The following is a 26,887-nucleotide window of genomic DNA, read 5'->3' as shown; positions in this document are numbered from 1 at the left end:
CAGGATCATTCCTCCCCTCCTGAAGCAGGGAGAGGTGTTGGGCTTCCCTGTTCCTTCTCTCCCACATTTTAATCTCTTTGGTCCATTGTGCTGTAGCAATCTTCAGGCTAAGAGCTGGTTTTCTCCCACCCCTCTGAACCGCTCTGGGCTGTTCTCAGCCCTAGCTCTAACAGGCTCCTTGGAGAGCAATAAGACTCCTGCCTGGCCTGTAAGACACTCTGCTCCCTTGCTCATGCTTTAAAACCCAGTGGGACTCTCCTTGTGACCAGCAGTGACAGAGCGGCAGTGACAGACTCTGGCCTATGTCTGAGCACAGAGCAGACTCTGCCCCAGGGCTGCAGGAGCCCATCACTGTGTCAGTAAAGTCAGGGGTGCTGAGAATAGAATCGCTCTTTACTGTATGAAATGGCACGCTCACAGGTTAGGGTTTCATCTTTACAGGGTGGATTACAGTGCACAACTTCCCTTTTGCTTCAGCACAAGCAGGGTCAGGTACAAGCGGCACAGACTGCGGAATTCATGGCAACAGACACTTAAAAGAAGCGGCAAGGTCAACCCTGTGTTTCCAAGTACAAATCAGGAGGCCGGGGGAAGCCTCTCTTGGGGCCCAGCTGTAGGGAGGGACTGTTCATGGTCAAATCAGCCAGCCTGGCAGACCAGTGCCAGCAGCAGGCTTCCGTCTGCAGGGCCACAGCCTGCCTGGTGCTGGTGGTTAGAGACAGTTCTCTGGGAAGCTCACCCTTGCACCTAGCGGAGAGAACCTAAACCAAAGCATTGGCCTTTTCTCCCTCCCTCCTCACTGGAGAACAGCTTCCCGCCCTCCATCAGTGGGGCTAGTTGAACACACCCTGCTCTAATGGTGAGGGGAACGGGGGGGACAGGGCTGCACCCAGGTGACTCACATCCTCTTCACCCCACACCTGGGGCAGCCCTTAACCCCAGTGCTAAGGTGGTGCTGTTTGGAGTGGGTAGCATTTTATACCCACTGGTGTCAGGGAGGAGGAATTGGGTGCAGGGCTGTTTGCTTTGCCATGGTCAATAGCTGCCCACTGCTGCCTGTGTTGGGGGGTGGGAAGGAGACACATCTGTCTACTGCAGTAAGCAGGGGTTTCTTTGAGCTACAGGGACTGTTCTCCTTTGCCTGGCTGGTGCTGCAGCCATCGCCCAGGCTGCACTCAGCACAGGGTCCAGTGCAAACCCACTCCTGGCAATGGGATTGTTACTGCACATTCCTTATTCCAGGGTATGTCTGACAGATCCCTTGGTGTTAGCGTTTCCGGACCCCATGAGAACTATGAACTAGAGCCAGGAGCCAGTCTGCCATTTAGTCCTTCCTCCTTGGAAGCTGCTGTGTCATTTTCTTGCTGCTCGGGCCCAGGGCTGGCTGAGTTGCTGCTTCTCTCCGAGATGCCCATGCAAATCCCCTGCAAAGAGAATCCGTTTGTAGCGTCCAGTGAGCCAGGGCTGTCTGACCCACAGCGGGATAAGTTCACTGCCCACCGAAATGCAGCAGCTGTTTTATAGCATGCAGCAAAAGGCTGCGCAACAGTTTCAACTGGAAATGGCAGAGTTAATTTTAAGCAGGCACGAAGTAATTACCCAGAGTGGGACTGGACTAGAGCACAGGTTACCATCCCCCTGCGCTGTCCTAAGGGGCTGGGGGATCTGTCCTGACCAGTTCTACGTTTCATTCAAAAGCAAAGTGCCTCCGAGCCCCAGAGCAATAACTGCCGAGGATTCAGTTTCCAAAGGGAAGGTTATGACAGCTCTCTGCACATTTGTGCAGCTGGTCTGAAAGAAAACATGAGAAGGCTGAAGTCCTAGGTAGCGGCCACTAAGAATTAAGGACACAAAGGATAATAGAGATGCTGTAACCTGGGGGTCGTCCAGGCATGTCACTGCTGATGAGGGTGTCTAGATGGCATTAGTCTAGAAATTCCTGCCTCCCCAGGTTAATAGCAGCCACTTGGTCACACAATTCACTGGAGGCAAAATCTACTGTGTAAATGGACCTGTAAAGTCGTTAAAATTCTCATTATGAGACAAGCCAGTATGGAGAGCAGAGCCCTGGGCAGGCGCCAGTTCACCACGGCTGCATGGGTCAGGAGCACCTGGGCGTGACGCCCTTCAGTCAGTGATCAAAACCCGCTGGTTCCCGGGGAGCCGCGGGCAGGAAGTCGGGTTGCTCTCGCGTATGGTGGGTTGCCACACTCAGGCTTCGTCCCCACTAGAAGCTGCTGTCTCAGGAGATGAGTTATGTTCTGGATGGGCCATCGCTAGGCTTTCGGCGGTTACCGTTGTCGTGTTAGAGGCCCTGGGGCTGTGCTCCCTGGGGACGAGCCAAGCTCAGCAGTGGCTTTTGTCTTGGCCCACGGCCACTGCAGTCTGTGGCAGGGCCAAGCGTGCCTGGAGCAGCAGTGCTGTCACACAGGTGGGCGCAGAAGCCCCTCTCATGGCCTGGCACTTTGGAAGCACCTCAGCCCTGGCTGTGCAGCAGAGCAGGGGGCTAGTGGCACTCAAGAGGCCCCCCAAGGTCCTTCCAGCAACTCGATCTGGCTCCAGTGGAGGATCAGCTCAAGCTCTGTTCTCGGGGCGAAGATCTGCCCCGCCCCACCCCATTCTATTCTCTGCAGAGTGCAGGAGCTCATTTGTATCTCTTTGGTTTCAATGACAGCAGGGAAGGGAGATCCCTGAGCCCGGCGTGGGCTCTGATGGCCCAGGCGATGTCGCACAGGGTTGGCTGTGCAGCTGTACGCCCACGAAGCGCTGTTCCTCCTTCCCCACGCTGGATTATTGCCAGCTGACAGCCCATAAAGGGAGCCGACGGGAGGCCTGCACGGCTGTCCCAGCCAGGCCTTTGGCACATAGCAGCCCCCACCCATCCCCTCACTCCTAGTCGCTGAAAATGAGGGGTGGGGGGAGACTCTGGGTCAGTCTGGCTTGCAGCTGGACACTGTTAAACGGGCCTCAGCTCCTGTGCACCCCATGGTGGAATGGATGAAATGGTTGCTGCTGTCAAAGTGGAGGAAGGCCTCAGAACTCAACTTTCAACTCTTCATAGCCCCTGTTCTGCAGCAGACTCAGCCCCTCCCAGACAGTGCCTGCCCACTGCTGGATTTGCCAGGCTTGAGGAAAAGCCACGTGGACCAGGTCCAAGGGTTGTTTTTCCGTAGTACTTGCAGCTACAGGAACGTGACTGATTTTCTTCCATTACTTGCAGCATTCCCCTCCCCACCCTAACCCTGGGCTAGATTACTCGACACCCACCAGGTTTTGATGCAAAAGGCAACACTAACGGGGCAGGACGGAGTGTGTTAATGGCTAGAAGATGACATGTCATGGCTCTCTCTCCACTTCACATGCGGACGTGCTCAGCTTCCGGCAGGGCTATCAAACTGTGTGCTCAGGAGCCGCTCAGCAGGCGAGGAAAATGCTCCGAGGCAGGGCCTGGCCACAGTGAAGGGAGCAGTTTGGAGTCGCAGTGCATCCGGATGCAGTGTCATTGACCTCCGGTCTGACTGATCAGGGGGCAGCTTCAAAATCAGTTCCCAAGACCCTCCTCCGGCCCCATCGGTTCACTGAAGGTTGTGTGGGGAAACGGTCGTAGTGTGGATGAAGCCAGGGGAAAGGTACCTAAAGCTCTGGTGGTTCTGGAGGTGGAAGGTGTGCCTGGGGAATGCTGCGAAATAACAGGAGAGCCTGCTGCTGGACAGCTCGTCCTTTGCTGAGCTGCCCTCTCCTGTCAAGCAGATCTAGGGGCCCCGCCCCAAGGCAGAGCAGCTAGCGGTTGGCAGGAGCCGCCCCTCTGTGCCAGAGCCAGGCACTAGGGCTGCTCTTCAGAGTCTGGCCCCACCAGTCACTATCCTGCCGTGCTCTGCTACCAGCCAGACATGCGGTGACCAGTGCTCACTTCTCTGCCTCTTCTCGCCGGGACAAAAGCCGCACACCCTTCAGGTTGTGAGCTCCTTGGGGCAGCTCCTGTGTCAGGCAGGGTCAAGCCCACCACTGGCCCTCCGGCAAGCGGCTCCAGCTGCCCAGAGCTGGCACACGTTCAGCTGAAGCAAAGGGGGGAATCTAGTTGCTAAGAGCTCCTGGGAAGATGCTGCCCCTTGTGGCTTTGTCTAGGGGGCAGAGCCATCCTCATCTCTTGGCTTCCCCCTTAAAGCCCCCCTTTGGTGACTGGGGGGTAGGATGCTCCGGGGAGCAGAGGAACCGGTTTGAGCTCCTCCCCACAGTCTCGCTTCTCTACCCCCTGCCCCAAATGGGGCCATTGCGTGAGAGAAATTATATTACAAGGAAACAGGATGAAGATGCTCCAGCAGCAGCCATGGCCTCCCAGGGAGTGCGCCCCTACTCCTGCCGCCAGTCTGCACACGCCAGCCCCTTGAAGCCATTGTGCTTAGCCGCCAGCCAGCCCAGCTTCCAATCCAGCTGTATCTAGGGAAGGAAACAGCTCCATATGTGGGGGGGGGGCTTTCCACCACACCCCCTCTGTGTCGGCACTCAGACCCCATCTCTCTCCACGGAAAAAGTCCCTCCTGCCAAAGCAGCACCGCAGCCGGGTCACCACTTGCTGCCTGGCTTATTTCTTCTCCACTTCTCGCCCTTCCCTGGCGGGCGTCTCGGGCTCCCACAGGAGGAACTCGTGGAGCAGGGTGTTCACCGTCTCCGGACACTCCATCATCACCATGTGACTGCCCTCATCAATCACCTTCAGGAACGCGAGCAGCAGGATCTGGGAATAGAGGATATGGCCCAGGACGGCCATCAGGGCTTATGGAAACTGGTACAGTCGGGCTCCTAGCCAGCAGCTCCCCCTCCCACACAGCTGGACACTATGGGGGTGAGGAGGGCAGATACCAGGTCTGAACCCCTGATGGTGCAAGGAGGAAGGCTGGAATGGTCAGACTCAAGGGCAGAACCCTGGGGCTAAGGTCAGGCTCAGCGGGCATGGACTGATTCCCTCCCCAGCTTTAGTCCTGGCACCCAGCTCTGGGCTTATCTCATTGAGACGCAAGCTGCTGCAAGAGCCGCCCTGCCCCTGCCAGCAACACGTTCCATGCTGCTTGTCCCCGGAGGAAGAGGAGATAACACCAGGCAAGGGCAGCTGAAGGGCTCTGCCTGTCTGTTCACGCGCTGGCAGGCGTCAGCCATCGCTCATGCTCCAGCTAACCTCGGGGAGCAGGGTGACCTCCAGGGAGGTGACTGCTGGCCTGGGCCGCTGGCTGGCAGCACAGGAGCCAGAGAGGAGATGTGCCCTGAGCCATCGTGCCCTCTCTGATTGGGGCAAGGAAGGGGGGCAGACAGTGGGTGGGAGTCCATGGCCAAGTTAATCAGCATGTGTTGCACATGACTGTCCACATGGGGTGGCTCTGCCCCAAGGATTGCATTCAGCTAGACCCCTACTCTGCCCCTTTGCCATGGCAGCCAGAGGAGTTCAAGGAAAGGATGTTGTATTTGCATATGCAAATCAGAACCACATTTCATCCAATGGCTGCAACAGCTAGATTGGCCTAATGAGTGCTGGTGCGGTCAGGGGACATTGCACCTGCGGGATGTGTTGCTTCCAGCCCACTCCGGGTCCCAGCCTGAGTCAGTACAGCAGGAAGAGGGCTCGCTGGGGGCAGCAGGGGAGAGGCAGAGAAAACCAGTCGATACAACCCCACCGGTCTGGTCCAGCACTGCAAGATGGGGGATGCTGACTACACAGACCAATGACCTGATGCCACGTAGCAAATCCCATCACTTCTAACTCACGCTGTGCTCCTCAGCCCATGCAGGTCTGGCTGCCGGTACCGTACCTCGGCCATCCGCTGATCCTCCTCCACTGGCACAAACTTGTCATGCATGCCATGCACCAGCAGCACTGGCACGGTGAGCTCGGCGTGATAGACCTCGTCGCCCTCTGGCCAGTACTGGCCGCTCATCATGGCCCGCAGGACGAAGGAGGAGACGTTGAAGGCGTTGCCTTCCTTGAGCAGCTGTTTCTCTTTGGCACCCTGGCGAGCGAAGCCAGCCCTACCGGGCACATGACAGAGAGCGGGGCAGAGTTAACAGCATGGCCCAGGTCAGGGGGATCCCAGCTGGGTCTGCAATAGTACAGAGAGCTGGTGCAGGGAGTGAGCCCAGGCCATGGGCTGGGGAGGGAGAGCTGCCGTTTGCCTGCTGGGCAGACAGACTGCCTGTGTCTGGGTAATGGCAGAGCCCAGAGGATCTCCCCCTGCACGTCTCTGTTCAGCTGGAGCCGGGCCCTTCTTGGGGCTGCAAGAGGCCGGGCGGGCCCCTGTCATGGGTACATACTAGCCCCTTCAGATGCCATGCTCAGCAGGACAATAGGTGAAGCTGGGAAGGGGGGGTGAGCAGATGTGGGGAGCTGCTACCAGATGTGGCTGCCCCTGCCCTTGTCCTGGCACCTCCCCAGTGCTGCCTCTGTCCTTGCCAGTAGGCCCATCCTACCAAGTGGAGGTGGGGGCAGCTTTTCATACCCCTCTGCAAACCTCTCCCTTCCCAGGGTTAATTTGCTCCAGCAACAGCTGTAGAAGAGTTGGCAACTCACTTGAGGAAGCTCCAGGACAGGCAGGGGGACAGGCAGTGAAGGATGCAGGTTGGCATGTTGAAAATGGAGCACAGGCTGGGCTCCAGCGCAGTGGGGCCGCCCCCGTTGATCATGATCACCTTGTGGACCAGGTCCGGGTACTCGTGGGCTAGGAAGGTGCAGAAGGAAACCCTGCAAGGAGATGGGACATTTAGCTGACGGCTCCCCAGACACCGCTCTGCCGCTCGCCCTTAGTCCTCCCCTGCTAATCCAGTCCTACTGGAAACGTGGGCTGACCCAGAGCCGAGGAACCCCAATATCTTTGCTCCAGCTTGTACCATTTCCTTTGCCTGGGACACATTCTGAGTCCCAGGGCGGGAGGGAGCTGATCGGTTTAGTCCCACACCTGAACTCAGCCTTCCCTGGGGAGCTGCTTGGCCGTCTCTGCTTGGGGTCTGAATCACAGTGACGCTCCAGAGCTGGGCCAGGGCTGGCCTCTAATGAGTGCCTGATCCTTGCTGCACTGCACATCAATCATCAGACAGCACGGATGAGAGTGTCCACGCCACAAGGACCCGGGTGGCAGCGAGGGGTGGGAGTGTTTCACCTCTCATCTAGTTCAGAGCCAAGATCCCTTCATGTTCTGCAGCTGCCTTTCAAACCTAATCCCCTTTCACTCCCCAGCTCAGAGCCAGGCTCTGTCTCCTCTAGTCCTGCCAACGCCATTAAATACCTCGGGGGGCTGCAGCAAGGGCCTGCTCCCGCCCTGCTCTTTGCACTGCTTAACTGCTGCCTAATTGACTTTCTTAGACTTACTGCTATTTATTTATTTATTTGTCCCTGGCAGGACAGGTCATCGGCGCTGCTTGTGTGCAGTCACTACCCCTGCGGCAGCCTCCCCGGAGGTCACAGATGGGGGTCTTTGTGCTGCCTGGCTTCCAGCATTAGAGAGCGGAGAGGAGGGGAGATAGACTCATAGATTCTAGGGTCAGAAGGGACCAATGTGATGATCTAGTCCGACCCCCTGCACAAAGCAGGCCACAGAACCCTACCCATCCACTTCTATAACAAACCCCTAACCTATGTCCGAGTTATTGAAGTCTTCAAATTGTGGTTTGAAGACCTCAAGCTGCAGAGAATCCACCAGCAAGTGACCCATGGCCCCACGCTGCAGAGGAAGGCGAAAAACCTCCAGGGCCTCTGCCAATCTGCCCTGGAGGAAAATTCCTTCCCGACCCCAAATATGGCTATCAGCTAAACCCTGAGCCTGTGAGCAAGACTCACCTGCCAGCACCCAGGAAAGAATTCTCTGCAGTAACTCAGATCCCATCCCATCCAACATCCCATCACCAACCACTGGGCATACTTACCTGCTGATAATCAAAGATCAATTTCCAAAATTAGGCTATCCCTTCATACCATCCCTTCCATAAACTTAACAAGCTTAGTCTGGGCTTTGCTGCAGCTGCTGCTGGGTTTGCAGGGTTTCCTCTCAGATATAAGAACCAAATAAAAATAATAATCAAGGGAGCAGGAAGGAGGCTGACCCAGCCACCCCGCACAGGGACACAGACAAGGGGCCAGCTGCATGGGGGGCTTCCAAAGGGCCAGTCCAGGAGTGGCCCAGTGGTGTGATCCAGCTTGATGGGTGGGTGGGCCATGAGACCGGATGGACCAATCTGGAACTGAAAGACCTCTACTCCTATCATCTTTCTTTCAGCGGTGAGTCCTGACCCACCCGGTGTGTTGAGACCCCCATTCCCTAGGGAAGACTGTGCTGGGGTGGGGAGTTACCTGCCCCAGTCTCTCCTCTCCTGGGCACCCGCTGTGCCAGCCTCTCTGCCGCCCGCCGGTGCCTTACCCATACGAGTGGCCTATCAGGATGTTCCTCTTCTTTGCATAGCGCTTGAAGACGGCCCTCATGTCCTCGGCCAGGGCGTAGAAGGTGTAGGCGGCCGCGATCTGCGGGGCGGAGCTAGAGCCATGTCCGGCCAGGTCCGGGGCCACCACCTCGTAGCCCAGCTTGCTGAAAAAGTCCAGCTGCTCCTTCCAGATGTCCAGGGAGCCGCCCACGCCGTGGATGAAGAACAGCACCACGTCGCTCTGCGTCCCCTTGCAGCTGCTGATCTGCTTCTTGCAGTCGATGTTGACGACCTTCTTGGGCTTGCGTTTCCGCCGCCTGCGGGGCGCTGGAGCCTGCTGGGCGCCGGAGCCTGGGTTGGCAGCAGTGCCCTGGGTGGAGGCATTGCCGGCAACGTCCGAGAGCTCCAGTTCCATGGTGCTCTGGGGCTCCACAGGGCCGTTCTGGCAGTGCAGGAGCTCGGAGCGGATCGCATCGCCCAGGTTCTCGATCACCAGCTGCCCGTTGCGGTAGAGGGTGATCTTGCGCTTACAGTGCACCACGCCCCGCTCGGGCCCCTCCTCGGGCCCCTCCTCGGGCCGGCGGGTGGGCAGGGTGTGTTTCACCCGCAGGACTCTCCCAGGCTTCACCTCCAGGAAGCTGTAGCCGTCGCTGGACTCAACGCTGTCCACGGGCCCCACTGCGTTGGTTGTCTTGCCCATCAGGCAACACATGATTCCATCGGTGATACTGGTCAGCATGATGCTTCCTGGGAAGGGGCGAAAGACAGGCCAGAAGGAGAGCTGTTAGCAAGGAGACTGACTCCCACTGAATCCATCCACGCCCCCGGGGCTCCGTCCCAGGCCAGAGCCGCAGCGGGGTGTGAATCGGCACTGCTCCGCTGACAGCAGCTGTGGGTCTGGCCTGTCTCCGGGCAGGGAGAGCCAAGCAGCCCAGTGGGAGCAGGACACGACTGAGTCCGGTTCTTCTCTGCCCTGCACCGTGTGTCCTCGCCGTGCAGAGGGAGTGGGACATGCTGCCATTGGGCTCTGTAGCACTTCACAGCCCCCCAAGTGCAAGCAGCGGGGAATCAGGCCACTGCAGCCAGAGCTCTGTGTCACCCTCGCCCGAAATCAGAAGAGAGAAATCCCCAATGTGGCCCCAGGGGGCCTGATTCTGCTCTTACTTACACTGGTGTGAATCAGCAGCAAGTGGAGCCAGCGGCGTCGCCCCAGGGAAATGAGCTCAGCATGGGGCCCGCTGGCTCTGGGCAATGTGCTCTGGAGATGTTAAGTGCAGAGTGTTAGTACAGATGCCCCCTGACAGAGACACTGCAAATGCCCAGATGGGGCACTGGCGACGAGACGCAGCCCGAGTCTCTCCTCGTGCTACTGGAGCACCAGCAAAGTCACCTCAGTGAAAGTCAGAGGAGATTCAAGTCCCGTGAACAGTGTCAAAAACAGAACCCCGGTGTCCTGACGCACAAAGCACAGTAACAGTCCCCCCTTCACTGCTGCAGCCTTCCTGCTGCCCAGGTCACCAGACACGCTTTACAGGCGACTGAGAAATACACTTGGATGTATCTAATCCCCTTTCGTCAGGACTCCTGGGCCTGACTTGCTGAGTGGCTGTGGATAAGTTCCTTCTATTGCTAGCAACTGTGATTAAGCAAGTCGGGTGTGACGCACAGCCAGCCTGGCCGGAGAGAAACTCAAGTGGCACTAAACCCGCGTCTGGACAGCAACAATCCCTGGCATCTCGCAGCCACCCACACTGGCAGACAGGCCCCAGAGGAGATATGCATCTAGGACACCACACACACACACACACGCTAATACTACTCTTCTGCTCTTTCCTAGCACCCACACACCCCAAAACACTTTACAGACACACTCATTAATCAGAACTTACAACAAACATGAGAGCAGAGGAAGATTATTACGGTCACTGGCACGGAGAAGGGACTTACCTGAGACCACAAACCAGTCTGTGCCCAGCTGGCAGTTTAAACCTGAAACATCCCCACCCTCTGAGGAGGGGCCGATTCTGCTGAGAAAGGTTTAAGTGGGTTCTGGACAGAAAGAAAGAGAGCGAGGATCTAGGGTGTGGGCTGAGCAGGCCTGAGGGAGGAACAACAGGTGTAGCCAAGCCTGAAGGGAAGGCCTGAGCTGGAATTTAGGTTACTGCTAAAGCCAAATCCCAGGAAGGGATGAGTTTGGAATGCAGGCTGGGAAAGGAACCTGCTCGCAGAGCCAGACAGCAAGGGGAATGTAAATGGTTTTTGTGACACACAATTCCATTGCTGCTTCTGACGAATCACCCTCCCATCCCTCCACAGACACCCCTTCTCCCCCACCCTGGTAACACACACACCTTTGCTATCCCCACTCAGCTCTGAATCAGCTCACACTGTCAGGGAATCATTTAAATCAGATTCTTTGACTTTTGCCAACAGAGAAACTCCCAAAGAAGAGCACATTAAAAAAAATCTACATCTGAATTCTGGCCCCGGGTTAGCCGCTCAGGAAAGGCAGCTACCACCACCACGTCTAGATTTGAATGGTCTGAATAACGCATCTCCAGTCAAAACCACCAGTACAAATATTGGGAGCTTGAAATTACAGGGAATGGAGTACTCATAGACTTTAAGGTCAGAAGGGACCATTATGATCATCTAGTCTGACCTCCTGCACAACACAGGCCACAGAATCTCACCCACCCACTCCTGTAACAAACCCCTGACCTATGTCTGAGTTACTGAAGTCCTCAAACTGTGGTTGGAGGGTTTAATTACAGTCGTTCCATAAACCAAGTCTGAAAACCATGTGGAAGGGGAGTTTGCGGGAGCTGTAATTATGGCTCCTCTTCCTCAGGGGGCGGGTGGCATTCTTATTGGCATCCCAGCCTCACCCCAAGGACCAGACCTTAGGACTTGAAGGCCCAGCTAAGGATATAGATTAGTGAGAGACCATCCTAGTCCCCAGTAAGAGGGGACTAGGATGACCAGTAAGACTAGTCCCCAGCAAGACCATCCCCAGTAAGAGGACCCAGGCCAAGCTACGATGTCTGCCTTCACCATCCCAAACCAGCGATGGGATGGGGCCTGTCTTAGCCTGTGACCTCTCTGGAGCAGGGGCCCTTGGGGCATTGCTGGTGTGTGACAGGGCAACCTGCCAGCCCTTTTCAGTCAGCCCCAGCCTGCTACACCTGCCTGGGCTGTGGGACTGAAAAGGAGGAAAGCCCAGCTGAGAGCTGGTTGGAGAGGAGGGTTCCTGCAACCTTGAGACTCCAAGTGGGAAGCCCGAGTCACTGCTCCCCAGAGAGGCTTCTGCAGGGAAGAGACTGCGGCCAGGTGGGGCTGGGAGTGGATTGACGAAGATCCCAAGTGGGGTGCAAGAACTCTTGTTTGGGTGGACTCTTGCTGGACTTTTGTTGCTATGGGATGGGGGGGGGCATTTTGGCACCAGTAAGAAGAATATACGGGAAAGTTGCTCCTATCTGCTGCGACACTGGGATGCTAGATTGTGCACTGGGGGGGAAATTCACGCCATTGCAGGGAGACAGCAAAGTTAGTTTCCCATCTAAGTCACCCTGGACTGAAGAGGAACAGAGGAGGCCTTATGGGTTTGAAGTGATCCCTGGCCCTTCTGCACAGGGCTGAATTTCATCCCATATGCTTGGAGATCTGAAATTAGTGCAATGAGCTCATACTAGCCATGCTCTCAAGTCCCACAACCTGCCGCCCCAGGAGGTGAGCCAGGGTCATTATCCCTGTTATTGATGGGGAAACAGGTCCAGAGGGGTGGTAGGAACTTGCCCAAGGGGCAAAGCAGGGATCAGAAGCTGGGAGTTCCTGACACCCCCTCTAATGCTTAGCTCTCCAGAGAAAACAGTAGGTCAAAGGATCATCACCACTGTTGGAAGGAGGACCAGGGGGCTGGTGTCATACAGTGGGATGGCCCTTTGAGGGGGCTTGGCTTGCACCCCACCTGTGACTAATTAGCTGCCTCCCAGGTGAATAGCCTGAGGATCAGGTGATAAGATTCAGGTCAGCTGGTCCTTGGCTAACAAGCAGCCAGCGGGGAGAGAGCCAGGCCAGGCCAGGCCAGGCCAGCCCCTGTGGAGAACAGGACAGGGTTTAGCTGTTGGATTTATGTCAAACTGTTGGATTTGGAGAAGCAAAACCCAACGCTGAAGGCCAGGGGCTGAACTGCTGCTGCTGGATGCACTGGCTTACGGGTGAGTGTTCGGTGCGTGTGGAGGGAGGCTGGTCCATGCACATGGCAACACGTGGCGGAAGCCCAGAGGGCAAGATGAAGAGCTCGTCTATTACCCAAGTTCATCTGTAATCTGAATGCCAAGAGCAGTTCCAGAGGGGATCCTGGGAACGTAACCTGGGTCAGCACAGAGACCCACCATCCCCGCAGAGAGAGGCCCCAGGGCCCAGGTGAACAGAGCAGATGCCATCAAAGGATCCACACCCAGTATCTGTGTCAGGTCCTGTCCCCCTCCCTGCAGGAGCCGAACTAGTCCAGGGTCAGGCAGCCTGTAGGACGCAGTCTTTGCAGGGGGGCTGGGGAGATTCCCCCTCCCACTGGGCAGGTTGAAGTGCATTTCTTCTTTAGCAAGCCCAAGCTGGTGCAGTGAATTATTGATGCTGATGGGCTGTTAGGGCAGGAGAGCACAGCTGGATCCATTTCTGTGCAGAGGGGGCTGGCTTGTTGAGAGAGCTCCCTCCGCCAGGAACTAATGCCTGCACTTACTGCCAGCCCGCCAGCAAATCCCTGCAGAATGGAGGGAGGGAAGCGTATGCTTCCAGCAGGGAATTAAGCGTATAAATTTCAGCCAGGCTGTCAGGAGCTGGCCACTTCACTCCCCAACGCACTTCAAACCCACCCGCCGGCAGGATGACAAGAGCTTTGTTCACAGACAGCAGGAGAAGGAATTAGTGCAGTCAAAATAAATCCTGGGGGACAGGTGGTCTCGCGGTTGGACCTGGGGGTTGAAGTCAGGACTCCTGAGTTCTGTTCTCAGCTTTGGGTGAGGAACGGGAGCTGGAGGGCAAAGCAAGGGACTCTGCCTCAAGACTCTTGGGTTCTAGACCCATCTGCAGTCTCCCGCAGCCAGTTTAACCAAGCTGAAGATAACGACCCAGCCCTGCCTCCCAGCAGGGACTGGTCAGGCTACACCGGTTCATCTTTGTAAGGCACTGGGAGGCCTTTGACTGGAAGGGAGGACAGGACAGGGGGTGACTATCAGCTCAGGGGAAGGGATCCAAAACTTTTTTACATGTTGGATCCTGTGCTCTGCTGCCCGTAATGGCCTTGGCATTGCATTATAGACCACCCCAGCACCCTGCCCGCCATCCAGACTGTATCAGCCATCTCCCACGCCACAGGGGCTCCGACAAAGAACATCCAAATGCACTTGCTGGAGAATAAAACTTTCATCCATCAGAAGTAACCTTCCCCCCTCACAGTGCCAGTCCAGAAGCTCTGAGCGGAACAGACTAGATGTGCCAGATGCCAGCTCAGTATCGGCAGCTAGTCCCAGTAAGTGGTTTTGCCCAGCACAAGTGACCAGTCCTGGGGATTTCTCACCACAAGGGCAGCCTGTTTCCTTCACGCAGCCCATCTGAGCACCAGTTCCCTTAGCAAAGTCAGAGGGTTTATGCAAGGAGAGTTTCCTGTCAATTCCCTTCTTCCTTTTGGGATAAGTAGCTACAATTCACTTCTCTCCAAGTTCTGAAATCAAGGCTCAGAAAGTGGAAACCCCACACACATGCCATGTAACAATCTGGACAGTGAAATGTACCAATAGGACTTGACATGTGGTCTCACCACAACTTCCTCCTGAATAGCTGGCATCATGCCATTAGCCTGGATTGTGAAGTCCCCATTGGTCAGGGACTGACTTACTGGTTGTCACAGAGTCCCCGGGCGATGCTCTGGAACTGCTCCCCACCAAGCCAGGCAGGACTTTGGGGAGCCTCCTCTCCCTTGGAGCAGACTTGTTCAGGGCAAGAAGCTCACACAGCTTCACCTCCTGGGTCTCTCCTTGGAGCATTCAGCATCCTCTGCCCCTCCGTGCGCTTCCCACAGCGAGCCCGCCCCAGTGGGGTCCTGGGGAAGCCACAGGGTCCTGCACCCCCACTTTGCAGTCAGACGTGACTCTCAGCCAGCCAGTAAAACAGAGGTTTATTCGATGACAGGAACAGGGTCTAAAACAGAGCTTGCAGATACAGCGAACCGGACCCCTCAGCCGGGTCCATTCTGGGGGGCAGTGAGACAGACCCTCAGGTCTGCCCTCCACTCCTCGACCCCAGCCAGCTCCAGACTAACAACCCCTCCAGCCCCTCCTCTCTCCTCAGCCCCTTTCCCGGGCCAGGAGGTCACCTGATCCCTTTGTCTCCAACACCTTCAGCTGGCATCTTTGCAGAGCAGGGGCCCAGGCCATCAGTTGCTAGGAGACAGAGTGCCAGGCATTTAGGTGCACTGGCCCTTTGCTCTGCAGCAATCACACACCCTGATCCCATCACCTAGGTACTTAAGAACTGCATAGGGGACATTGAGGCACCAACACAGTATTCAGAGGAAACATCAAGAACATTCCCAGTTCGTCACACTGGTACCATGCCCAACACAACGGAGCCCAGACACTGGCTGAAACACACACACCCCGCCCCCGGCAGGACCACAATCCAAATAATAAAACCATGGGGCCGCAGATAGAGTTTTACTATATTTTAGCTTGTGCCTGATACAAACACACATGTGCACGCCATATGCCAAGATCCATAATACATTGCACAAGTGTGTACGTGTTCCTTAATTTCCTGAATTATATCCTGCAAAGATCATCCGAGGCATAATGTGCCTGATTCAATGGCACTTGTGTCACCCGTGCAAAGCAGGTGAATCCTGCTACCCGATTGGAATGCACTCACTTTGCACGGGGATCACTGACAGTGCAAGGTAGAGGAGAATCAGGTCCCACGTCTAAACCTGCCACGTCCCTTTGCTATCATGTCCGTGTTAGCAGAACCCATGCTTCCCAAGGGGACACATTAAAACCTGCCTGCTGTCAGGGTGACACGGTATATAAAGATCCAGCTGCTGGACCCACGGGCTCTGCTCTGTGCACTGAATACAGCAGCACCTCCAATGGCTCCTGGCCCTCAGAGTCATAGAAGTGGCTCACTGGACCCTAAGGAATCCAGGTTAGTTCACATCTCTGCCCCAGGGAGGAAGAAGACACCAGTGGAGGCATTAGAGAACTTACCCTGAAAGCAGCCAGCGAGTCTCTCTTCCCATCACACGGTGGAGCAGCAGATCCCTGTGCTACTCAACCCGCACACAGGCCAGGCAATGTCAAGCCAGTGCCCTTGTGCTGTGATTTCTGGACCCAGCTGAGTTCACATCTGGGCATCCTCTCCTCACCAGCACAGACATGCCCCATGGGCACCCATGCAGGATGCAGCACAATCCCTAGAATGCCAAGGTATTTCTGGCAACTTCCTAATCCCTGTAACTGTTAATAGCTGCACTAAACCAGCTTGTGACATCCACCCCAGTTCTTTTTGCTCTTAAAGGGACAGCCCCTTCCCCGGCTGACACAGCAAACGGCAGTCAAAGCAGGAGACCTCCCATCATATGAAAAGAGGGTTCAGTGGGGTAAGACATGGGAATAACTTGGGGAAATTTTGGGGGTGCCAGCAGCATAAATTTGTTCTGCTGACCCCGATTTTCAAACCGTTGGTAGATGGGTCCCCATCAGGATCCTGAGTTGTAGTCTCAGCTCTGCCATTGATCTGATGTGTGACCACGGGGGCGGATCATGTCTGCTCTCTATGCCTCAGTTTCCTCATCTGTAGTAGCCTTGCAAAGTGCTTTGAGATCTATGGATGAAAAAAGTCACGGCAAGAGCTAAGCTGTATTATTAAGGATCAGATTTAAAGGGAATTTTCTCCAGCTGTTTTACGGGCCCCTGCCACAGTCGGTGTCTTGTGACCAGCAGGGGGTCAGTTCTGTTCCCACACTAGGTCAAATACCTTTGGCGGGAGTTGGGAAAACCTCTTCTGTTTTGATTAAATGCATGTCAGGATCCTTACAAACATGGGAACAGCGACCACAAATTGACCAAAAACAAGCTGAGAAACACCTATATCCTATAGAAATACATTAACCAACACCAGCAGTCAGCCAGCACTGCCCGGTGCCTTCGGCACTCGTCACACCCGGGGCCAAGCAGGTTTAACAGCTTACTACACAGAGATGGTCGCTTGCTGCACTCAGCTGCAGGACGATGAGGAATCGGACCCTCTTTCCTTCCCTGACCAAAAGCAAAGGGAGGTGCATATACACCTTCGCTTGTTGGGAAAGGACACACCTTGCCATGACATGGCACTTACTGCCTTTATGATGAGCAGGAGACACTTTGCTCCGCAGTGCTGCAGAAAGTATTGGCCTGCTTTGGAAGACAGGCAAGTTGGTGCCAGATTTGGGCTGGTGATCAAGGCCCCATTAGAAGAGTTAAACTGACAATTTGCACCAAATGTCTCATCTGGCACAGGCCTGAGGCCCTGTCAGAGCAGAGGACAGCGTCTGAGCTTCTGAGCAGTGGAGGCAGCGGTGAGGTATTGTCTGAGCGCTTGCTCCAGGGCACGATGGGATTGCAATGTCCACCCTCACCCCTGCAACAGCGCTGCAAGGAAGCTGGTACAGGACAATGTGGGCATGGGGGAAACTAGACTACCCCAGGGGGCCGGGAAGGACTGGCCACAGCTCCAAATCTGGGCTTTGTTATGGAAATGAAATGGCAACAAGCCCCTTGGCCAGGAGTCAAGGGCTGAATGGGGCCTGAACTCCCCACCTACCTCAGAAAGGGGCTGCCAGGGCAGGGCTGGGCAGGACAGAGAAGCTAACTCTGCCACTGCCCATGCTGACCCTGCTCTGAGGGTAGACAGGCTGTGGTCACCAGGCAGCACGGAGCCCAAAGGGTTCAAACCCTGTTCTCATGCGCCTCTGGGTCTGTTGGTTTGTTCTGAATACAGACAATAATTAGCTTATCTGCCTTTCAATTAAAGGAGCCCTCTGAATGAGCACAGCAGATCCCACAGACTGGCCTCTCTTTCCCCTGGCACAGCGGAGACCGACTGCCTCTTTCTGCCTTTGGCTCCCAGCACGAGTGGGGCTTCCAGCCCAGCCCTCACTTGGCTAAATCCTCACTCACTCCTTTGGTTCAGCGGGCTTAGTAGCCTGGATGGGAGACAGAAGAGGCCCATCAGTACCAGAGTCACTTTGAGGAGAGTTTGCCTAGGCTGCTCAGGGGGTCACTGGGGAAACACAGATTTCTGGACTGCCCCTATAGAACATATACCTCCCCCTGACCCCAAATAAATCCCTCTCATTCTGCCCTTTCCTCTTCTCCCTGTGAGGCTCTCAAAGCCATTTACACACTTGAAATTTCACAACCTCCCTGTAAGTAGGTATTATCACCCCAGTATTACAGACAGGGAAACTGAGGCATGGGATGGGGAAGTGACTTACCCCACAGGTCACATGGTGATTCAGCAGCAGAGCCAGGACTATAACCCCGAAGTCCTGACTCCAAGCCTGCCGCTCTAACTGCTACAAGAGCTCCTGCCACCCTCAGTCTGGCTGTCGATTTCCCCACTTCCTGCCCCCTCTCCCCTATCCCTCTTTGCAGTGCCCGTATGTTATTCATCTCTCAGTGATCCTCTTTTCCTTCCTCTCAAGCCCAAATGCCATCAGAAGGAAGTTAATAAGGCCTTTGATCTGCCAGCACAGGACTGCGGCCCTCAGCAAATACTAATGAAGAGGCTGCAGCAGGAGCGGAGCGGCTAAACGAATACAGCATCTCCTTCCCGCCTGCGTTTGCTGCGGCTGAAGAAACCCGCTTTTCACAGGCTGAGCTGATTTCTTAAACGCTTTTGCAAGGCTGCTCCTCCACTGCTGCATGGATCTCACCGCTTAGTCACACACACACATTTGCTGCCCTCATGCTGACACTGTCTTCCCCACGGCCAAGATGGTGTCCGCAGCTCCTCCACGGGGAGCAAGGGGGGAAGGAACCATCTGGACCATTTTAACTGCCCAGGAAGATGGATCAGGAAAGCTGGGGAGGTCTCCCTTGCCCACTAAAAAACTTAACTCTCCCAGGCAAGCAGATTTTTGCAAAGTTGCACACGTGTGTACAAGCCAACCACCACTCTCTTCAGTTCCCCTGCAAAGCAAGGAGAAGCTGTGACCCAGACTTCCTCAAGAGGAAAGGAGCGCTGATCCTTGTCTCTGACTTGCTCCCAATGCACAGAGGGCAGTGCTCAGCCCATCCCGCCCTTCAACAGGTCTCTGCACCACCCTGGCTCACCTGATCCAGGCCCCCAGGATGCCAGATTCCCTACGGCTGTTATTGGGTTACAGACAGAAATCCTCCCTTCCCAGTGCTCCCAACCCCTGCTGAATCTGATCTCCTGGAAGCTGTGATCGGCTCCAGAAGAATCATGCTGTTGCTTCTCTAGTTCCTTTCATACGTGGATCTCAGAGCACTTTGCAGACATTCATGAATGCAACTTTACTTACCTGCCACCTCCGAAGAGGTCTGTACTATCCCATAGTACAGCTAGGGAAACTGAGGCACAGAATTTAGATAGTGAGTCAGGAAGAAAAGTGAGACCAGATCACAAGAATCTTGCCTGCCAGCTCACTGCTCTAACCACGGGTGACACATGCTGAACAAATAACTTGGCTATTACATCAGCTGCAGAGAAGAAATAAATACAAGGGGTGGTAGAAATGGGAGTTTTCAGCAGTTCACTCCAGGGACATTGCTCATTCCCATGGGGCTCAGCAGATTTGGGGGTAGGGCACTCAGTCCTGCCCGCCTTCTCCCAATATTGCCAGTGGGGCTCTAATCACGACTGAGAGGGACCCCTACTGAAAACCCCAGGAACCAAATCATCCAAAGGCTTCCAAATCCCTCCCCACACATCAGAGTGAAAACAGGATGCCAGAAACCAAGGCAGGACTTGTCTATTTCACAACCTGCTGAGACAGCCCTTGGAAGATTTTCTCCCTAATTCTTCCCATTGTGCTGGGTGCCTGATTCCCACCTGGCAATGCTCAGCGTGGGACAGCGGTCAGCCATCAGCCCTGACAACCGGCAAATTAGCACAGCTGCAAAGCCAAGAGTCAGCTAAACTCAGCCTCTAATGAGGCTGGACTGCGATATGAAAAGGCAGAACAGAAGGAAGCCGGGTGCAGCGCAGAGAATAGTGGTCTGGAAGGAGACCCCCTCGGCTTTCTCTGCACTAGACTCTTTCCTAGATTCTCTCCCTCTTGCACTGCACATACCCTACTGAAATGGTGGGAAGATCAGTTTAGCCAGAGGTGGGCTACACGATACAGTGCTTATAACACCAGCAGGAGCGTTCCTATGAGGGTTCCCAATGTTGCTGGTGCCAGGGGGGCTGAAGCAGTGGTAACCACGGTGTGCAATCTTTGCTTAGATTTCCCTAATAGAGCCAGGGCCCATGAGCGATGGAGTGAGTCTCAGATATCTCCCTGGAAGATGACTCCACCATCCTTTCCCCTTTGCAGAATCTTCCATTTGCATGCTTTAAGTTGCATGCTTAAGTTGCACATCACCCTTGTAAGCAAGGCATCATCCCCCATTTCACAAATGGGGAAACTGAGGTGCAGAGATGTGACTTGTCGAAGGTCACAGAGGGAGTCAGTGGCAGAGCCAGGAATAGAATCCAGGAGTCCTGACAGCCAGTCCTCTGGGCTCCTAGTAGCCTAGGAGTTAACGCTCACCTCATACCTCACTAGAAAGGTCATTTTCTCAGGATATGCCCTCAATAACACAAGGTATTAATGATCTCCATATGGGTAATAGGCTAGTGAACTTAATAGGATTTCTGGCTGATCTGCTAGAATTTGATTCATTTACCAGGATAAACTCAATTAGCCCATCTCGCTCATTTCCAGACCTGATTTCCTTGGAAACTTTCCATCACCATGTCTCAGCCAGCGACTCTGCTCAGGGCTGCCCAGAGGATTCAGGGAGGCTGGGGCAAAGCAATTTCGGGGGCCCCTTTCATAAAAAAAAGTTGCAATATTATAGAATACTATATTCTCGTGGGGGCCCCTATGGGGCCCAGGGCCTGGAGCAAATTGCACCCCCCTCTGGGCAGCCCTGACTCTGCTAGCTGGAGAGAGATTCACTGGAGAAGCAAATTCTCCTGCCTCTTCTCACCTCTTGACTACAGACACACACAGCAGCTCTCCAGCCTTCTCACAGTTGCTACATGTTCCCAGGTGGCTCATGGGCCTTCTTGGTGGTGCTAGCCCAAATCATGCAGCAGGAAAGCTGCTTGCGCTGCAGATTAGAAGCCAGATATCACCATTGGCAGCAATGACACTGCTTAAGTACCTGAGGCCAGCAGAACTAGAGGCCTGATCCAGAGCTGAAGTCAGTGGGAAGGATCAGAACCTAGGTCCTTAAGGATAAGGGAAGCTGATAAATGCTTCTTTGGCTTAGGCCACGGATTGATTCTCAATCCTCTGCTCCCCATTTAACTCCTCCCTGCCCCCCTCCCTGCACTAGGCACAGATCAGGGGTGTTTGTTGACCAGGCAGAGAGAGGCTGAAGGAGAAAAATATAGATCAGGCAAAAACAGATGTACAGAATGATGAAGCACAGAGCCCAAGCAATCACATGTCGGTATTGGGACGTTCTTTCCACACTGTGAACTTTGAACAATGCCGCAGCATAGAAGGAACCCTCCCCACACCCCAGCCTGTGACTGACCTACCCTATTGACAGCGTCTTAGAGCCATTATCCCACCGCACACCACCCCTTTTAGGAGGAAACACTGCTTGGGGGGAGAAAGAGTTAACTGCACAATCAACCATAGAACTGGAGGATCAGGATATTTCAGAAGGGAGGCAGGCCCCCTCTGAACAATACAGGGCTGTTTCCTCTGAAGCTTCTTCAGCTGGGACACCTCTGCTCTTATATACCCAGCAGGGAAGATTAGCAGGAGCCCAGCAAGCTGCCTCCAGCGCCGGCCTGCTGCTCAAACCAACACCCTCCTCTGCCCTCCCACAGGACAGGGCAGGGGATTCCTTCCAAATCCCTTCCTGATGATTAGCCTGGTGCTCACATTTCAAGGGGTGACAGCCCTTGCTCAGTAAAGGAATTTATGGAAGCTGAGGAAAAGCCACCCAGCAAGTGTGGCAGATAAATACGGCATTTATATGAGCCGTTCAGCTGCAGATCTCAGAGCACTCCACTCGGGTGGGGAAAATCACCCAGCGAGTCAGTGGCAGGGCTGGGAACTGTCCCCAAGTCTCCCACCTCCCACTCCCCTGCTCCAACCACCAGAGAACTCTGCCTTCCTCAAGGGCAGCCAAAAATCCAGGCCTCTTCTCTGCAGAGGATGAAAAGATTGAAAACGAAACCATATGGACTGTACAGAACTTTGTAAAGATGCTGGTAACCATGGCAACAAGCCCTGGGTACATTCATCTGCCATCCCCAGCACAAAGAATTGAGCACTAGTTACATAATGCCAGTCACAACAGTAAGTCAGGCGCAAAGAGCGTTACATAAACCCCCTTTTCTCTGCATCTCTGCCCCCTGCATAACCCGCCTGGGACAGGCTCAGGTGAAACATCACAGAGAAGGGATGGAGCCGAGCTGGAATCCTCTGCTTCAAACCACTGCAGGGGCCTCTGGATTCCTCTCACTGACACCCTTTTCCTTAAGACTCTCGACAGAAATGTTACCACACGACCTCCAGAAGTCAAGACGGTATCAATTCAGCACTCACAGTCCACTAAGGGCTCGTGCAGATTGCAGAAGCAACAGTCTTGGGGATGGGGTTACCGCATGGTAGCCCCCAGACGGTGTTGTTACAGCGTTTGATCTCGCTTGTATAGATGAGACAAAAACATTGTTACAAGCATCTTCCCTGCCAGCACCACAGCTTCCCCTGGGAAAATGAGCCTTGATTCTGCAGTAGAGAGATGCCCCGGACCACCATAATGCTGATGGCTAGTCCTGCGACAGAAACAGACAGTCTTGTCTGCTCTCCAAGCCCAGGCTTGGTCTCCGAGCTCAGCTCTTGGGCCTTCTGCATTTGAATCACTGCAGAGCCCCCTGACTTCTCTTCTCCCTGTCTTCCTCCCCCACTTCCAGGATGTTCGTGCCTGGCTTAACAGGCAGGCCGAGGAAAAACAACTTACTGACCTACTTGGAGCTGAAAAGCCTTGGATTTTATATAACGTGATGGCAAAACATCACAGTCAGAGAAAAAGAGGGCCAAGATGCAAAGGGCGGGCTGGAGGGCAAGAAAAATGGATCCAGTTAACACATGCGTGCAAGGCTCACAGTACATGGGGTCGGTATGTCGCAGCAACACTTATACCATACCCACCCCCGGAGAGGTGCTAGGCTAACAACCAACATCAACACCTACTATGCAGGATACAAAAACCAACTGAAGACCAAGGACCAAACCATCCCCTATGTGGGCTGCTCCAGGCCAGGATCGCAAGGTTCCTGACTGATCATTCCATCAGGGACCTGGGTTTGCCTGCTCACAGCAAAGGAGGGGATCCCCAGAACTGCCTCCTGGCTACTCTGGACAGCCACCGCAGCACTGCCCCCTACAACCGTGACTGCCCATCCTGCCTCTTTGGAAGGCTTGCTCCCAGCAGTGGGGGAACTAGTATAAATGAGAATGCCAGCAGGTCAGCTTTCATATCCAGCTAGCATTGCTGCTGATGGAAAGTGTTTTCCCCTGTCCTGTCCCCAGTGCAGAATCCACAGGCCAAAGAGTGGGAGGGGGTTGGAAATGTCCTTTCACAGCCCCTCTGCATCCTTAGCTTTTGGCTCATCTTTGCTCATGGAAGTCAAGAGGAGCGTTTGACCCCAACAGATGAATCAAGAGTATTATTCACTAGGGAGCATGTCTAATGGTTAGAGCAGGAACCTGGAAGCCAGGAGATCTGGGTTCTTCTCCTGGTTTTGCCACTGACCTGCTGCGTGACCTTGGGGAAACTCAAATCCCTTCTTGGTGCTTTAGTTTCCCACACTGGGAGTAATATTTGCAGGGGAGTTGGGGGACTTAATATTTGTAAAGTGTCCTGGAAATGGAGAACGACATTAGATGTGCCAAAGCTGGGATTCTAATTGCAACAATAATTTGCTCATCTCTCGTCCCTTCCATCCAAGAATCACAAATAGGAATGGCGCTAAACAATACCCGAAGGAATACACAAATATTGTTATTCTCCCTCCCGTCACACCCTCTTCCTGCCCCCCCCGTTGAAAAAACCGAGGTACAGAGAAAACATTCAAATGTAATGACAATTAAACCGGGATCTCTAATGAGCACACAGGAGCTAATCGTTTGCACCACTAATTTTTAGTGAGCCATCTCAGTGCCTTTTAGGCAATGTTCCCACTGGGGAGGGAGCAAACATTTTGTATCGGGGAGGCTATCATCTGTGTTTTTTTACATTCTGCCTGGCTTCTTGTATACTAGTGGTTCTCAAACTTTTGTTCTGGTGACCCCTTTCACATAGCAAGCCTCTGAGTGTGATCTCCGTAATAAATTAAAAACATTTTAAAATATATTTCACACCATCATAAATGCTGGAGGCAAAGTGGGGTTTGGGGTGGAGGCTGACAGCTCGCAACTCCTCAGATAATAACCTTGCGACACCCTGAGAGGTCCTGACCCCCAGTTTGAGAACCCCTGTTGTATGCCGATTGCATCACTAGCTGGTTTATTAGGATCCTGGGAAGTATTTGGGAGGATTTTGCAAGCAACAGAAATGGGATCCCAAGAGATTCAGATCAGCTTGCAGTTCTCATCAAGCCCTGAAAGGTGAAATTCTCAGCATACACAGGGACATAGGTCCTGGAACTAGGGGGGCTGCTGCACCCCCTGGCTTGAAGTGGATTCCATTATATACAGGGTTTACAGTTTGATTCAATGGCTCTTAGCAACCCCACTATACAAATTGTTCCAGCCTTCTTGCACAGGGATGCAATTAAAATATGCGGCATCCTTGTAAGAAGTGGAGGGGGGGGAGTTCCATGGCCAGTGGCAGGACTTTGCTTTGGACCCCACAGAATGACAATGCAGATAAATTATGTTCAGAAGAGAAATGGCATCACACAAAAATAAAAATCTCTGTAACGTGCCAGGCAGGGTGGGAGCCATGGCTAGCTAGCTGCCACACAAGTCTCTCTCCCTAGGAAGTCAGACCTTGAGAAACACAGAAGATCATGCAATGCACAAGGAAACAACCAGTATCTGACCCTTCCTGGATTTAGTGGTCAGTTCACCCCCTCATCCCTTCCAGAGATATCCTGATGTTTCACCCTTTCCTCTTGGTCTCCCCCCACCACACACACACAAAATGCACAGCCGCAAAATAACCCAGCTGCAATTCCTGAAGCAGCAAATGCCACAGCCCTGAACGACAGAAAGTAGCGAACCAGTTGGAGGAGGAAGGATAAAAAAACCCCACACAAGTCCAAATCAATACATTAAGATGCCCTCTCTGCCTCTTTCCCAAACCAAAAATCCAAATAGATCTGCAACGCACAGCAACAGTGGTGCCTTGCTCAGAGCCAACGATAATTTACTGCAATTGCATCACAACCGGAGATGCATGCACCGAAGTTTTGCTGGCGGGTAGCCTTTTCCCCTGCCTAAGCATGCACGGATAATACAGCTATTTATGGGCAAACAACCTGGCGTCACTCGGACAGCTACTGCCTTCCCCTATTTCCCCGCCATCCGATTTAACGCCTCTCAAATCCCCTTTGATCTTAAGCTTTCGAGTGGGGCTTTTGGCCATTTTGCTCCCCGTGCAGAATACCTCCCTCCCCCTTTCCCCTGTGCCTGACCCAAATTCCAGCTGTACGTGCAGGCCCCTGGACACACAGAGAGAGACGGAACACCAGGCTCACCTCATTTATTGACAAGAATTGTCAGCGGCTGAGATTGCAAATAAAAGGCTTAATCCTGAAGAAAGCAAAAAGGGGGGAAGGAGAAAAGCCGCAGTCAGCAGCCGCCTGGGCAAGGAGCGAGCGCTGGCAGGATGCTCAGCTTTTGAGCTGCTCTGGTGACATGGTTGGCTGGTTGCATGGGCAGTAAGAAGGATGGAGCCTTCCCTTCCGCTCAGATCATCTGCTTTAAGATGGAATCTCTCCTCCCACCTTCTTTCCGCGAGCCAGTGGAGAGGAAAACACCATAGCCGGGCTCTGGGGGACTTGGGGGAGCGATTTGCCCTTGTATTCTGTAGCCAGAGGAAGCCCCCTAAATCCCTCCCACCGAGGAGCACTTTCACGATGACAGATCGGAAATCTTACCAATTGAAGCAACCAAGCCCCCAATTTACAGCCTATGGAGAACTTGGGGGAGAAGAAGGGGCAAGGCCTGGCACGGGGGTGGAAAGTGCACCAGTCCTGAAGCTGGGAGGCAGGACCTTTTTTGCAATTGCACGAGGGCAGCGGCTCTTGACACAACTCTAGGGAATCTGGCTCTTTGTGACAATTTGGCCGTTAATCTCCTGAAAACCCATTACTGCCAAGACTGTTCCAATTCATTCATATGGTTTTATGAGTGTTGCCAACACTCACGATTTCATCGCAAATATTTGGTGCTTTTTGTAAAGCGGTAGCTCTTGGATTCACGTGATTACGTGAGAATCTCAGCTTTCATGTCAAAACAAAAGTACATTTCTGGCCCTGGTGCAGAAAAGTTTGAAAACATGACCCCCTGAAGAATATGACACTAAAAGCAAATAAAAAGACCCTACAATTATTTTTTTAAATCTTATGAGTTTGGGGGATGGAGAGGGGCTGACTCATTTGTTTTGAATGCCTGAGGTTGGCAATACACAAAATGCAAACTCTTCTGACAAGCCAGCTATCTTTGCCTTCACCAATGGAAAGGAATGTTCTGAAAACAAAGCTTTTTCTTTAAGAGTTAGACCAGGCAACCGGGAGCCAGGATTCCTGGGTTCTACTCCTGACTGCTGCCGACTCATTGTGTGACCTTGGATGAGTCACTTAGCCTTTTCGTGCCTCAGTTTTCCTGCTCTGTAAAATTAGGATAATTATATTCACCTATACAGGAATGATTGGAGAATTAATTCTGTTTATAAGGTGCCGTGAGAACATTGTTTATAAAGTATTATTATTTAAAGGGAATGTCTGGATTAGATTTTGGGGAGTGGGGGGGAAGATGCTGGCCCCTTTATATCTGCTAGCTGGTTCCCCCACCAGTTTGTACTACACTTAGTATATTATCATGGTGTCCACTATGACTATAGAAACGTTTTTCTTATATGGACATGATATTTAAGGCATCCAAAATCAAAGAGCAATAATGAATAATCAATTACCTGTGATATAAAGTAACTGAAAGTGTGGAACTGATTATTTTTCCATCCAGTAATCAGTA

General features: G+C 53.6%; 1 protein-coding gene across 1 annotated transcript; it reads right to left on the bottom strand.

Annotated features, from left to right (window-relative positions):
• Positions 1-372: 372 nt before the first annotated feature.
• ABHD8 (abhydrolase domain containing 8) lies at positions 373-25,716 on the bottom strand. The gene is made up of 5 exons (XM_030540571.1): positions 25,390-25,716; positions 8,397-9,144; positions 6,557-6,727; positions 5,802-6,018; positions 373-4,735 (listed from the first exon to the last, which is right to left on the bottom strand). Exons 2-5 carry the CDS (start codon positions 9,134-9,136, stop codon positions 4,583-4,585), a joined length of 1,281 nt encoding a protein of 426 aa, XP_030396431.1. The 5' UTR covers positions 9,137-9,144; positions 25,390-25,716; the 3' UTR covers positions 373-4,582.
• Between the last annotated feature and the right edge of the window lie 1,171 nt (positions 25,717-26,887).

This window comes from Gopherus evgoodei, chromosome 22 (assembly GCF_007399415.2).
Source record: "Gopherus evgoodei ecotype Sinaloan lineage chromosome 22, rGopEvg1_v1.p, whole genome shotgun sequence".
NCBI lineage: Eukaryota > Metazoa > Chordata > Testudines > Testudinidae > Gopherus > Gopherus evgoodei.
Note: the sequence above shows the minus strand (reverse complement) of the source record. Positions and strands in the feature narration are given on the sequence as shown.

Bases quoted from the DNA above. Each gene is read 5' to 3' on its own strand.
- ABHD8 (XM_030540571.1), bottom strand. From the start codon at position 9,136: ATGCTGACCAGTATCACCGATGGAATCATGTGTTGCCTGATGGGCAAG. The intron at 6,728-8,396 runs GTAAGGCACCGG...ATCTCCTTGCAG, and splicing joins CTGATAGGCCACTCGTATGG to GGTTTCCTTCTGCACCTTCC. The intron at 4,736-5,801 runs GTACGGTACCGG...CTCTATTCCCAG, and splicing joins AGGATCAGCGGATGGCCGAG to ATCCTGCTGCTCGCGTTCCT.